Source organism: Abrus precatorius, unplaced genomic scaffold (assembly GCF_003935025.1).
Source record: "Abrus precatorius isolate BTA unplaced genomic scaffold, Abrus_2018 Scaffold6, whole genome shotgun sequence".
Lineage (NCBI taxonomy): Eukaryota > Viridiplantae > Streptophyta > Magnoliopsida > Fabales > Fabaceae > Abrus > Abrus precatorius.
In genome coordinates, this window is record NW_020874406.1 from 11,865,513 (window position 1) to 11,880,784 (window position 15,272).

The 15,272-nt window shown below is 31.1% G+C and overlaps 2 protein-coding genes across 2 annotated transcripts; both read right to left on the reverse strand.

Moving 5' to 3' along the window:
• Positions 1 to 4,111: 4,111 nt before the first annotated feature.
• On the reverse strand, positions 4,112 to 6,757 carry LOC113869623 (probable inactive receptor kinase At4g23740). Its single transcript, XM_027506050.1, has 2 exons — positions 5,433 to 6,757; positions 4,112 to 4,822 (listed from the first exon to the last, which is right to left on the reverse strand). The coding sequence occupies exons 1-2, from the start codon at positions 6,640 to 6,642 to the stop codon at positions 4,188 to 4,190; spliced, it is 1,845 nt and encodes a 614-aa protein (XP_027361851.1). The 5' UTR covers positions 6,643 to 6,757; the 3' UTR covers positions 4,112 to 4,187.
• A 2,258-nt stretch (positions 6,758 to 9,015) lies between these two features.
• On the reverse strand, positions 9,016 to 11,156 carry LOC113869445 (putative glucose-6-phosphate 1-epimerase). The gene is made up of 8 exons (XM_027505767.1): positions 10,846 to 11,156; positions 10,700 to 10,774; positions 10,465 to 10,521; positions 10,226 to 10,386; positions 9,978 to 10,112; positions 9,758 to 9,857; positions 9,569 to 9,668; positions 9,016 to 9,456 (listed from the first exon to the last, which is right to left on the reverse strand). The coding sequence occupies exons 1-8, from the start codon at positions 10,963 to 10,965 to the stop codon at positions 9,287 to 9,289; spliced, it is 918 nt and encodes a 305-aa protein (XP_027361568.1). The 5' UTR covers positions 10,966 to 11,156; the 3' UTR covers positions 9,016 to 9,286.
• Positions 11,157 to 15,272: the final 4,116 nt, after the last annotated feature.

A 15,272-nucleotide genomic window follows, 5' to 3' on the forward strand; every position in this document is an offset into this window, starting at 1 on the left:
TTATTTTTCACATTTTCTGTTTGAGTCGTGACAAGTAATTGGGATTTGAATTTTTTTATTTCTATATATTTAAAAAACACGCATTTTTAAAACATAATAGAAAATTATTTATTATATTAAATATAATTTCTAATTAATCAATATTTTTAAGACATTAAATAAAATTTATTTTGTTTTTGAAAGAGATATTGATGAAATAGTAGATTAGTTAGTTGAAACTTGGAGTTAATTGAAAGATGAAATCGGAATAAAAAGAACATATAACAAGTAAGCAAGTTTCTAAGAAGACGACATGGCCGTGTCTCTAAATTTGTATATAGAGTTATGGGGTTGAATATTTAATAATTAAGTAGAATTATTGGAGAAGAAAATTGAGGGGAAGAAAGATGCATGGGAAGTAGAATGGCGTTAGAGATAAACGGCACGGCAGAAGACAATAAGCATGGTCTCCAAGGTGTAATTGCATACTTTGATGCAAGCATTGAGCCACAAAATAGAGAGAAGCTCTGGTTCTTAGCATTTTCAAGTTTAACCGCACTCATATGTACCTTTTTTTATTTTTGAAGTCAATGAGCAGTGTGGCCAAGATGTGCTTTGTTTTTAGTTATTATCATTACACCATCATAATGTCTCAGACAATTAAGCCTTTAAATACTACTCTCTCTTCGTTTTTTTAAGGATGTTTATTTTAATTTATATTTGATTATTTGTATATATTATTAAAATTGATATATTTTATGTTGTTAAAATCACATTAGCATTAGCATGCATTTATCTCTCAGAACGGTCCACGTCAGTACGTAGCAATTTCAGGAACATGTGGCGAATCGAGTCGTCCATCACTACTTAGATCTTCCCGAATGGAATGGAGCTCATCCTGTCATTCTCACCGTTTGTCTCAATTGGAGGACAATTAATATTTCAACTCTTTCTATTTTATCATTTTCAATTAGAGATTAGAGGCATGGTTTTTAGAAACCCGTAAATGTTTTAAATTTTTTATGTTTAATTTAATATTTAAAAACAAAAAAAGAGAGGGATCGGAGATATTACCACTCTCACTAGACAATATAAAGTCATTTGCTTTACTTATAATACTGTCGATCTAAGATAAAATTTAAGGAATTAAAATTGTAAACAACTTATTTCAACAATAGCAACTCGTATAATTATTATTAATAATATTTTATAATCAGCACAAATATTTACACAAGAATTTGTGATATAAGTAAATACTTTTATCAGATTAAGTCTAATTAATGTAAGGAAAATGTTTTCTATACAACTTTTGTTATTCTTTGAGTCCTTGGGGCGAGAGGGACACGTGGAGCAGGAAAGTAAAAGGTGTCTACTGGCGAAGTTAATAAAGATGTAGCGGTCGCATGTGCATCACCGGCACCCTCATCGCTTCTGCATCAAATGTTATCTTTCCATAATAAAACTCCAAAGTGAAAATTAACTCCTTCAATGTTTTCTTTCCACACTCCGAGTCTTGTCTACTTTTTGGATAGTATAAACAGTGATCAAAAGCAAATGCTATATATATTCTATGATTTTAAATTTTATTATATTTTGTCTTATTAATGTAAATACAATTAATGTTCATTATTCCCAATCCGAAGGGAGATTGTTTCGGCTTAATGGAAAGAAGCAGGCCTATTTATAAAAAAAACCCTTTCCCAAGCGTATGGATTAGTTATGCAAGTAATGCATATTTTTCTCTAGCAAAATATAATAATAATGTAACGCCCAAGAATGATTTTATATCTATTATGAAGCTCAGTCTGTGTAGACTTAAAACTTTGTTTCCTCTAGTTATTTATAACTTTAGTATAGCAGTGTACCCTTAAAACATTTTTATTAGACCATCTTAGCTTGTCCATTCAATTCCAACACTAATTTCCAGCCATGTCTATTTTCATTTTTGAGATCTCTGGGGATGGGTCAATTGTTCTGAGATGCCCCAGTTCCTTTTCTCTTACAGAACATTCAAGCTGTAGAAATCTTTTGCGGCAACCCAATCCATGGTCAAATCAATGGGCCATCAATTATATTTTTGCGGTTTTGTTACTCCACGGAAAAATTTGAGAAAATTCCACTTTTTTGGTCAACTACGGAAAAATGTAGAAAGAAAGTGTTTTTCTGGGCCAGGAGAGGGAGAGAGAGAGAGAGAGAGCCTTTGTGGCGTTACCGGACTCACGGCCACGCTCACTGGACCAGTTGGAGGTCCATAATTTTTCAGTTTTTTCACTTTAAAGAAAGCATTGCCTTTTGACCCAAAAAGAAAGAAAGGAAGAAAGAAAAGCATTGCCAACATAGCATTGGACTACATGAGGGTATGATTTTATTTTAATCTATTTGTTTGTAAAGGATTAAGGGACATAAGATCATCTACTATTTGGTGCCATTTTCTCCCACGGCCCCCAAACCATCACTAGCCAAACAGACATACCTTAAGCGTTTTTTTTTGTTTTGTTTCTACAAGCTTAAAAGTTATGTTTGGATCAATAAAATATTTAGTATAATAAATTTACATTAATTATTATTATTTAAATTAAAGATAAAACGAACAAATCTTCATATATTTTATTTTATTTCATTTTATTTAATATATATATATATTTTTTTTTTCTTTCTCCATCATATTTAGGGATATATGATAAGATGAATGGATTTATTATCAGTAAATTTATTTATTATATCCAAATTATGAAATGATAATTTTATTTTATTTTGGTCTGCTCTTGTTCACTTCATTCCACCTACACTAGATTTTCAACAAAGCTTAGAAAAAACTCAAGGCTTGCCATAAGCTTCAAGACCGTAATACTTACTAAAGAAAATTAATAACCAAATCTAGACCCTACAAGTCAAGTGTATAATCGTCACTGGATAAACCAAATTCCATCAACAAAATGAGCCTTATGTTTATAAGAGCCCAACTTTGTAATATCTTCTGTCCGCAAAATTGAGAAATTTTAGTAACATCGAAGTTCGAAGAGCAATCCATACCAAAATTTTTATATAATTAGCTTTGTATGACAAGCACAAGTCATACGGTGAGATCTCTAGTTAGAGTTGGTTAAACGTTATTTATCTTGCCAGTCTCCAGAGCTTCTAATCCTTTGACATGTTATTGAATTTACGCCATAGACATAATCCCATCATGAAATAATGAAGATAAAACCCATAATGTTCCTTGCTACTATACAGAGCTACCTCTTCTTCATTAGTGACCAGAAATGCACACACGTTGAGACATTTAAAGATTTAACTACCAGAGAAAGTAGCCATCTACCTCAATATATTGCACAACAGAATGAATTCATCTATGGCAAAACTTAACGTGCATAGTAGGTGGACAATCAATTTCCACACCCGAATATCATATAGGAAAGGTTTTCGTACAGACTATTACAATGTCTATGGAGATATCTATCCTAAGCTAATATCCCCGCGCGAATCGATATTAACAACATTTACTGGTAAATAAATTACACAATACATGAGATATTAAAATCACCAAACCCTCCCATCACAAAGGGAACTGCATTATGCGTATTTGAGTCCAGCTTCTTGCAGTTAGTTGACTAGTATTTACACATCTACATGTGATGCGTGTCAATAACAATTGTGACTGTTGTCACTAATTAAGTATGATAACGAAGCATAGAATATATATGAAGTATGAACTACAACAATGATCAAAGAGCTTAACGTGGTTAGGTTTATAGATAATTGAGTATGTCATCATGACATACTATAGGATTTCATATAAATCTTTATGACCATGACCTGTAAATGGACCTCTAAAATATTTTGTATACTCAGTCTAGCAACTAGCAAGAAGACAAGAAACCACCCGATTGCATCATCATCGGGTGCTTCCTTTTACCCCTTCTCGCATTAAAATACTATAATATAAAATCAATCAAATTTGTTAGTTCTTCTTCGGGGGTAAAAGCAAATGTGTTGAACAAGAATTACAAGGAAAAAACGTAGTGAAAGTGGCCGTTTCAGCGACCAGATTTTGTAAGGGGGAAAGGCCATAGAATTTGTAACAAAACATTTTCAGATGCACTCAAATCAAATAAATAAAGGCAGCAAGCAAATCTCTATCGTTCATTTCCTTTTGGGGTGGAGGACAAGGAAGAGGAGTTGTCACTACCATGCTGAAAAAATTTATGCTAAGTGGCTAAAGGGGGCTGTGTTGCACTTTCAACTTGGTTCTCAGATGATTGCTGATTGCCCACATCAATCTGCCTGACATTTTCAATTATTTTTACAACATCTGACATCTCAGGCCTTTGATCAGGCACCCTTACCACACATGACATTGCTACCTGTAACATTTCCACCATCTCTTCCTCTATATTGGGACATCGCATTAGCTCCAAGTCAAATACTTCAGCTGTCCACTCCTCCCTCACAACTGAATGAACCCATCTCACAAGGTGGACAATCTCATCACCACCAGTTGTGTAGATCGGAGATTTCCCAGTCAGAAGCTCTAGTAACACCACACCAAAGCTGTAAACATCTGAAGGCTGTGCTGCTTTCCTGGTGTATGTAACCTCAGGCGCTCGGTAACCAGCAGCTCGCGAGATGGGTATGGCAACTGAGCTCATTATGGTTGCCAGGCCAAGATCGGATACACAACCACACTGTCCTGTGTTCAAAAAGATATTTGAGGATCTGATATTGCCATGTACAAGCTTCCCACCATTCTCGGAATGGATATGGGCAAGGCCTCGAGCAGCACCCAAAGCAATTTTCATCCGAGTATCCCAATCTAAAGGGACCCTATCCTCTCCTCTTTTACCTGAAAATTTCAGAATGCATTAGTCTTTACAGAAGTTTGGACAGCATAATTGTGTTGGGTGTAGTACTTACTGAAATAAAAATTTCAAGATAGATTTGTTTTAATTGTTTTATTAATTTGATGTATGGTCATCTTTGGTACAAGAAGATTCTGTACACAACTTACTCCAGGCAAGAGCTTCCAATACGTTAATCGTGGAGGCATTTGAGTTCTTCACATAAAGCACTTCATTTAAATGTAGAACAACAGCAATGAGAAACAGAGGATAAGCCCTCCAGAGAGAAGCCAAGATCTTTTTGGCTTCAGAAAACACATACAACCAAAAAGTATTTTTCAAACTTAAAATCTTATGTATCCATTTAATTTTGCCATGGCTAAATTCCGGATCAAAAGAAGACTATCAAGAAACAACATTTTAAACTTGTTTAACATACCAGCATGTAGAAGCAACCTTTTCCTTTGAATGCAGCCATTGGAAGAAAGTGAAACACTCAAAATTAAAAAGCAATAACCACATTCAAGTACCAAAAAACAAGAGATCCTTAACAATTGAGAACCAATGTCTATTTCGAAAGTAACTTGTAACAGAAAAAGAATTCATACCACATACCATGCAACAAAGCGGAGACGCTCCCCTGACTGTAGTAATCATACACCATCAGTTTCTCATCTTTGGAATAGTAATACCCCTTTAGCTGAACCACATTCTCATGTTTAAGACTTCCAATAAGATCCATGTGCTGCTCAAAATCCTTCTTTCCAACAGCTACCACTTTCAACCTCTTCACAACAACTGTGGTAGCGTCCTCTAGGACAGCCTTATATGCAGCACCGAACGTTCCCTTCCCCAATACCTCGGCAGAGGCCCTTAGCAAATCCTCCAAGTCAAAGGCATAATTACAATCCTCAAAGAAAACAAGTTTATTATTTGCATCCTGGTCCCTTGAAACTACTCTTTCCGGAGACATATCACCCTTCTGCAACTTCCCAACAAAGGCATCTCCTTTTTTCCTTCTCAAGCAGCACACACAGATAGAAACAATGAATGCCGCAAGACCAAGAACAGCACCGGCAACGATAACTCCCAGCACCGCAGTTTCACCAAGCCTTCCATGTTTCTCATATTCAGAACCCGGTTTTGAAGAGGGGAGAGTTGCATGGGAGGAAACGTTGTTTCCAACAAATGCTGACTCAGGAAACCTCTGGAGGGAGAGGGGCACAGCACCGTGCAAATTGTTGTTAGCCAAATTCAATTGCTGCAGCTGGGGCAACTTAATATCAGGGATTTCACCAGAGAGGGAGTTGTTTGAGAGATTCAAAGCAACAAGCAGTGTCAAATTCGAAATCGAGAGAGGAATGCTGCCACTGAAACGATTATTGGACAAGTTGAGAACAGAGAGGTTCCTCCAAACAGAGAATTCGGGCAAGGGCCCCGTGAAATTGTTGAACTGAAGATACAGAAAAGAAAGGTTTTTGAGATTGGAAAAATCAGAAGGAAAATGCCCAGTTATGAAGTTGGATCTGAGACTCAGCGTTTGCAAGCCCGTGACGCGGCTTATTGTATTCGAAGGAATGGTGCCATGAAATCCAAACCCTGGCAATCGAATGGCAATGACCCGTGACTTATCTTCGTTACAAGTGACACCAATCCAAGTGGTACACGGGGAAGAACTCTCATTCCAGTTGAGAGGCCTTGAGGGAGGAAACTTTTCAATGAAGTCAAGCAAAACTCGCTTGTCTTCAATGGGTCCTGCATTTCCTAGCCAGAGCACGAAACCCACAATGTAGATTGAACACAAAACGCGTGCAAAAAAATCCATGTTCCAGCAGAGAACGAGATGTTTCTGCTCTGCACTGAAACCAAATGCAATGCAACTGCTCTAGTGCAAGCAAACAAACAAACACAAAAGAAAGGAAAATGCGTGAGAGAGAAAAAGGAAAGTGAGAAAGGGCATAAAAAAAGAACGGGATTAGAAGCAGACACACAGAAAATTGCATAGAAGAACGTGCATGCAGTTGCGGCCAAGGTAAAATTTAAGATTTATTATTATTAGAAGGAAAGCAGAGTTAAAAGCAGAGGGTGCTCACTTGGCCCTATCACTCGTGTCGTTTACTTTCCAGATCTGACTCTGCTACTCTAAAGTCGTCGTTTAACAGCACTACAATTTCCAAACGAAGACGAGGCAAAAATGAGAAGAATAAAAAGTACGAAGTTATGATTTGTTAGAAATAACGGTGATCGGTAAAAAGTGTGGCATCCAATGCGAGGTTAAAAGTGAAAATTAACGGCGTCGGAAATGCTGTAACTTATTGCTAGAGAGCATTAATGGCAGGCTCATGTGAGCGTGAGATTGGCACCTACACTCTACCAAGGATACCCAAATTTTGCTGTATAATATTAGAATACTCCTATTGAGAAAATGTGATAAAATCAGAATTTCATGCGAGTAACTACTGTTTATTTCTTCCAACTAAAATTAAATTGGTATCAAGATACCTGTTGTTGCCTTCACATGTTTTATTTCATATTTTCTCATTTAACAAGTAAAATATAAAAATGGAAAAGAATGGGAGAGAGAGTACCTATTTCGATCAAAATAAACAACAATTTATCATCGACCCTGTTTTAGTTGGAAGCATAAATACGATTAAATTTATCATGTGGATTCCTTTAAACTCAGATGTCCTCACTCCACCACTTTCTTTGCCTCGTTTATTTGTATAAGAAGTATCTACGCATATTTTATGTAAAAGTTATACGTGTAATTTTGCAAAATTATACATTAATTTAATGTAAATAACTGGATGCTTTCCCTCTCTTTTTTCAGTCAACAGTTCGAGGTCCAAAACGAAAACCCCACTAGAAAGGCATTTCAATGAGCCCAAATAACAATAAAACAATTGAAAGATCTCACAATATTTTGCCCAGAATATTTCAGAAGATAGTGACTCTTGAACTGGGTCTCATTTCAGGTTGACCCAACTCGAATGGTCCTTTAACACAGATAATCATGGCCCAGCAGGAAGTATTGGACCCTTGCTTATTGGGTCCACTTCAGAACGAGTGCATTTTCTTATTTTCATTAATTAAGAGAGTTGCCACTTGAACCCAAAAAAAGAGTTAACTATTCACATCACTTTTTTACCAAAAAAATAAAATAACTTCTTTTTACTATGCTTCATTTGGCTGGGTATCAGAAATCAGGCATTGCCTTATTTCCTTTTTCTGGTGCAAGAACAGTTGTACGGATTAAATCGCTATTAAGATTGATATGCTAAAGCCGGCGGGGGTATATAGTTGCGTGCGTCTATCAATGTATTTATATAAATTGTACGGCTATTTTAATTTTATATTTTAATGTAATAATGATAATAATGAATTTTATAAATTATCCATGCAATTCATTCAATTTCCTTGTCCATAATCTAACTCTCTGCTTGTTTATTTAATGTATTTTTATATATTACTTAACCATTAGTGGTTTTTGAAGAGTAGTTTAACGAATACAATCAAGGATAAATTTCATTCTACACACCACATAACCACCTTTTTTGTCCACCAATAAATTTATTGCAAATTGAAAGTAAAGTAACATAACTCTTTTTCCACTTAAAATATGCTTTTTAATTTAAAATTAAATAAAATTAGTTTAACTCGTTAAATATATGTATAAATTAATATAAATTATATTTGTATTAGAGAATGTAGATATTTTTAAAAAATAATTATCTGATATCAAAACAAACAATTCGAGTCAAATAAAAAAAATTGAAACTATCATAGAATGTTTTTTATTTTTTATTTTTTATTTTTTATTCACGAATCACAGATTTAGAAGTATATATTTTTTTATTAAGTTTCTTGTCACTAGAATAATCTGTATTTCTTTAAAAAGACGTGATTATTTATATTTTTAAATGTTTTTACTCGGTCATTTTAATTTATTTTTTAAAAATTTATCTGAAATTAAAGATATTCAAGCAATACACAGGACAGTTATTAATGTTTATTTTTAGGAAAATATATTTAATGCATCACATAGTTGATTGTTCTTTCAAATGCAGAATTTTATCATTTTGAAAAAGGAAAAAGAAATAAAATTATTCAATTTGTTTATTGGAAGTGGGTATGGGTCCTACAACAGCAATTTGCTCGGTATGGAACACTCTTTGCAGAAACGCCGTGCTAAGTTGAAATTGGAGAATGAAATTATTTTCCGCTTGACCAAGTTAAAACAATTCATTTTCAAGTTCCTAAATATATCAATCCACTTTGTCTTTTTCTTCAGTAATTTTCATTTCCCTGTCCCCTTTCATAATCAAGGGCAGCTTATGCTAAAAGAAAAAAAAAAGTCACGGCCTTAGATTTGAGGTTACAAGAGTTGCACAAACAACTATCGCTTGAAAACAATGCTTAGTGATTTATTCCCCGTTAGTAATTGCTTTGTGTCTGCAAACTAAAGATCAACTAGATGGGAGAACAGAGAGCTCCAAGCGGCCTGTCCATTCTTCACCTGGCTTCAAGGTGATTGGTTTTTCAACTGATGCACCATCAACGCATAGCATGTGCTTGTATTCTTCATCCCCCAAATCCACAATGGACTTGGATTTTTTATCCCAGGGATTCCAAACCACTGTGCAATACCAAAGTTGATAAGGGTTGTTAGATTTTGTGTAAGAGAATGACTTAAGCCTAACAATTGTATTTGATTTTGAGTTATAACAGTTACCCATGAATATACTTACCAACATCTGGAAGCCCTTCCTTTCGTATCACAAAAGTTCGCTTCTTTTCATGATCTAAAACAGCTACCATGTCGCTAGAATCGATATATACACGATCCACCTAAAACATGGGAAAATAAAATAAAAAAATTAGCAAGCTCATTAAATCTTAGGCTTAACTGAATAATTAGACCATCACGATTGCGTCACCTCAGACTCAAACGTCAAAGCATCTCGTTGAGTGAAACGTTCCTTCTCCAATAGATTGTCCAAGTAGTGAAGAGTTTCCAACCCTTCTACCCTCACCTCACTGTCAATAATTAAAGCACGTTATGCTTGTTCCAATATTAAAATTAAGAAAATAACCATATGAATACATACATATTCATGAAAAAAGTCGATTAATACACTGTTGTAATAGCAAACAGACCTGATATCGGAGATGGACAAATATGTATGATAAGCAATGGAGAAACTGAAAGGCTTGCCGTCGATATTCCTGATGCGAGATATCAGAGTCAGACAACCGTCTGGTGCCAAGGATACTCTTAGGCGAAATTCGAAGCTGAATAAAATAATTTAAAATGTCACGAAATTCACAGCAACAGTTAATTATACGTCTTCCCATTTAATTGATGTTAGTAAAATATGGTGGAAAGCTGTTAATTAAGCTGATACCTATGTGGCCATGTCTTCGTATCATCTTCGGATGATTTGAGCAGCATATCAATATAAGCTTTTTCATTGAAATCACCGGAAAGCGGTGGAGGACTTTGCTCAAAAACCCAGATCTTTTTCCTCGCAAATCCATGTTGTTCCAGTGTCCCTCGGTTTCCAAACTGGAAAATTTAATCTCCTTATTATCTATCTATTTTATGCAATTCACAGTGTTATTTAAATAAAAAAAATAATCATACCTGTGGAAAACATATCGGAATCCCCCCTCGTACCGGCGTTGGAGGATTAAAGATAGCCTAAATTTACAAAATCAATATAAAATTAATTAATTAATAATTATTAATGAACAATACAGTCTCAGTTTACATTAGAAAATACTATATCTTTTTAAAATATTTTATTAAAAATAGTAAATAAAGATATATTACGGTGTTAGGATTATGTAGAGAATTTCATATTAGAATTATTCTTTACCTTCTTACTTAGGAACAACAACTCTTCGCCACGTTCTGTTTTCCAAGAAAGAACCTGTCCTCCATGTAAAGTAACCTGAAGAAACGAAAGAAAGTTTGTAAACCGAAAGAAAGGATGAAGATTGTGCAGAAGGTAAAGAATCTAACCAGAACTGAAGGTCCTCGATGGTGTCGAAGAATTACTCGGTCTATTCCATTCCTGTCCTTGACATGTTCAATCGATGCAGAAGCTACTTTTTTATTACCCTCGGTTGCAGAATTACTCATCTCTAATCCAATTCCAATAAAAGTCTCTTTCCAGTTTCAATGGTAGAAGTGTCTCTTCCTTCTTCTGCAAGGATGATTTACCAAACGTTACTAAATCCAGTCACGATAACATGTGAGTCACCACGGCGGGTGAAAATGAGGGATTTTCCGTGACAAACCGTGAATAAGCTGTTGTATTGATTTTGTCACATCACAGTTCACAGGTTGCTATGTATATATATACATATAGAACGAATCAAACGGCAGTCTCTAACAACTTTCCTTCTTTATGTTCCGATGTTAAAATCCTGTAAATTAGTAAAAAATATTTAGAAAAATTAATTTCTTACCTGAATAAATAATTTAAATCCCGTAAATATTGATTTTGTCATGCCACAGTTCACCTGCACTCTCTAACAACCTTCTTTCTTTCTGTTAAGACGTTAAAATCTTTATTCCAAGATATAGTGTAGCAATTAAGGTTATAAATTAGTAGAAAATATGTAGAAAAATTAATTTTTTACGTGAGTAAATAATTATTAAATAATATTTAATTTTTGTTTAAAATAATTTAAATTAAGTATATTATATAATAGTGTTATAAATTAATAAAATAATATTTTGATTTTAATATAGTTCTTTGATTTAGAAATAATTCAAATTTTGAACAAATGCTTATTAAAATAAAAAGACTAATATAATTGATAAAAAAAGATGAAAATGTAATAAATTATAGTTTCTAATATCGTGCACAGAGTGCTCCACTTAGTTTGATGGACTTGTAAGTAGAATAAATTATGAAGTAAAATTAGAAAAAGTCATAGATGTATATTAAGTGTACATTATGAACAAAAAAAATTTACAGTAGGAAATATAATTATAATCTCTTTCCACTTATTTTTTTTTTTTATCTTTTCTCTCTTTTTATTGAATTGTGTTTTTTATTAATACAGTTGGTTTTATTGGTATTACTTCACACAAAATCATGTTACATATAGAGACTACAAAAAAATTAGAAAGAATAAAGTAGAAATAGAAGATTTAAAATTGTCTCAAGTGACTTTATTTTTAACTAATCTAATTGAGAACATCAAAAACAACAAAAATGATGAAGATCAAAAGATTAAAGATAAAGAAATAAAAATATAGACCTGAAAATGATGAAAAATCTATATTAAATTCATAAACAAGACTAGTATGACAATTTTTCATGCTCTAAAGTAAAGAAAGGTAAATGCAACTTTTACTATTAAATTTGTATATTTATGAAAAATCTTTTTTTGACTTTGAATAAGATTAACTGGTGTTGTTCTTTATTGTCATTTAATAATTTCATTTATATTTTCTTTTTTATTTTTATAGTTAATTATTGTATTAGCATAAAGTAAATCCATTAGTATTGAATTCTAAAAGAGTCTTTAATGATCAATTTATACTTCTTAAAAAAAATGAGTGAACAAAACTCAATTTAATGTTGCACTTGATAACTCACAGGTGATTAATATTGAACAAGCTGAGATAAATTTAAATATATATAGTAGTTTTATTTTCTAAAAAAAGTAAAAATATTATTTTTGAAATTATTCTATTATTTCAGGCAAGTAAATCATTAGAAAGAGACTTGAATATACTATTAATGTAAAACTCCAAAAGAAAAAGACAAAAAAAATGACAAAGGGAAAAACTCTTCATATTCAATCTCCTCCACAACTTTTTGTGAAAAGCATGCAAATTTTTTTAAGTCTAAAATCTAAAGCAACATTTTGTATTATGCAAACGAGTACTATTTCAAGTTAATAACTGAAAAAGAAATATTCAAAGAATAATGTAGATGCAATATGGAAACATAAGAAGATTAATGTTATTTTATTAGTCATTATTAGTTACATTATAATAAGTATATTTTATATTGTCCAATATATAATATTGAATAATTACAATGTTAAATTGACCTTTTTTGGTCTTTATATTAAGTTTAGTGTATCTTTGTTGTTTACTTGTTTTATGCATATTTTTATAACTTAACAAAATATTTTGATTTATAATATTTTGATTTTTCTTTTCTAATGAATTTACATGAAACAAATGCAATCTTAATATCAGAATAAACATCACTATTTGTATTGAACATATCTTAAAGGTAAAATTATGTGTCGCCTGAGAATTGAAACTGACTAATAAAAAACAAATAAAGTGATTCTAAAGTTTAAGTGCAATTACTTCACTATCTTTAAATTTAGTTTATGTATTTTATCTATACTTATAATAATAAATCATTTTTCATTTTATATAGGAGAAGAGCTTGAAAAAATAAAACTAATCGATGAAAGTAAAAATTAAATCTAGTAGTAGTATAAAATTAATTGTGCAAAATGCATTTGAAATTGTTTTTTTTTTTTTTTGTGTTTTATGTTATTTTTGTATGCATTATATATAAATTATTGTATGTATTTGTGAAGGAACATTGTTTCCTTGTGTGACTGTCATCACCATAAATTGTAAGAGTTCATAGAACTTCATTTTTTTCTATGATTAAAATATGAGTAATTTTAACTCCAAAAGATAATTTTGATATTTTTTATTACAATTTTTAATTGGTAGTTTATCTAAAATGATATAAAAAATTTCATGTATATCATGCTTTAGTCATTTTTAAATGTAAAACAGAAAATTTTAATGTGTATTATTTTTATTTTTAAGTAATTTATCAATTAACTTCTATTATTTTAATTTTTTATTTATTTTTGTTCATTTTTAATAGAAGAAAGATTCAAAATTTGATGAATAGTTGAATGTTGTAAAAATATAGAGGGTCACATGAGTCAGATATAATGGAACATGGTGTACTCCATACGGTGTCCCAATTTATGGTAAGAAAAAATATTTTTAAAAGTTGTGATAGTTGAAATAAGAAGATTTAAAGAATATAGGAGATATATATCAAGAAGATATTTCTCAAGCTCTAATGTCTAAAGTGTGACAAAAATTTAGATTTAATGATATCCATAACTAAAATAAATTAAATTTAAAAATATGGATTATTTTAAAAATTAGATATCCAACCCATTCTTTTACTGCTTGAGATAAATTTTGGATCTCATTTAATAAAACCAATTTTTATGCTGAATGGTTGATCCAAGACGGTTCACTTGAAAAAAGTAATAGGTGCTACTCATTTTGTTAAATTTTGTTGCATGTGATATTTACCTTTTCTCTGTTTGTATTATATATATATATATATATATATATCTTGCTATGCTGAGGAAGTATATTATTAAAACTGATTTTACACTGTATCTAAATTCAAAAACTAGTTTTAACCCAATTTTTTAAAATATAATATAAATTGGCTTAAAATCTAATCTACATAATTAGATTTAAAATAGATTTAAATTGAATTTATACAAATCTAATCTAGGCTCACTCCTACCAGTGTCATTGGTCGAGCATTTTGCACATTCACTTGACTTTGTAAGTGCACAATAACAACAAAATTTATAAACAAACAAATAATTAAAATCAAGTTGAAAATGCAAAAAGAAAAATAAAATAATTTAGAAATATAAATGCAAGAATTGACTAACATTTTAAGAAGTAAGAAGAGACTAATTTTCAACTATAAATTGAATTGCAATCTCAATGTGATTTGATTGATGTTCAAATATTAATTCTTAAATCTCAACAAAAATAATTAAATTAAGACCTTGAGATGAAGTTGAAACGTCAATGAACTATCTTATCAAAAGAATTATTCTCTATGATCTTTTTTATAAGAAATAAAATAGAATTTTTTTTATCTTTATTATAAGAAGTAAATAATAGATTTAAAATACATTAATTGTTAAATTTTTTATATATCCTTCTTTTATTAGTATCATTAAATATACAAATTACTAACTATATCATGTGTATTTTTGAAATAAAATTGATATTTATAAAAAACATAACTGATTTAATTGCTTTCTTTGGTTATAGTGATCTGATTTTTTGTTTTATATAAAAAGAACTAGAGGCAGTATCATTTAACATGCTATTTGATGACTCACGTACTCACTGATATAAGTTTATTAATTACTTTAATCATTATTAATTACATTCCTAAAAATTAATTAATTAATTGATTTGTATTTATTAATGTTAATTTTTTATTTGTAGGATCAAAATGTATGAGAATATTTTTTACCTTATTTTTAGTTGTTTAATTAAATACTAAGTATTTTTTTTTAATTTTAATATGTTGAAGATATATTTTAATTAAAATTTTATTATATTTATTATATTTAAGTTTATCATTGAACATGAATAATTTATTATTTATAATTTTAATT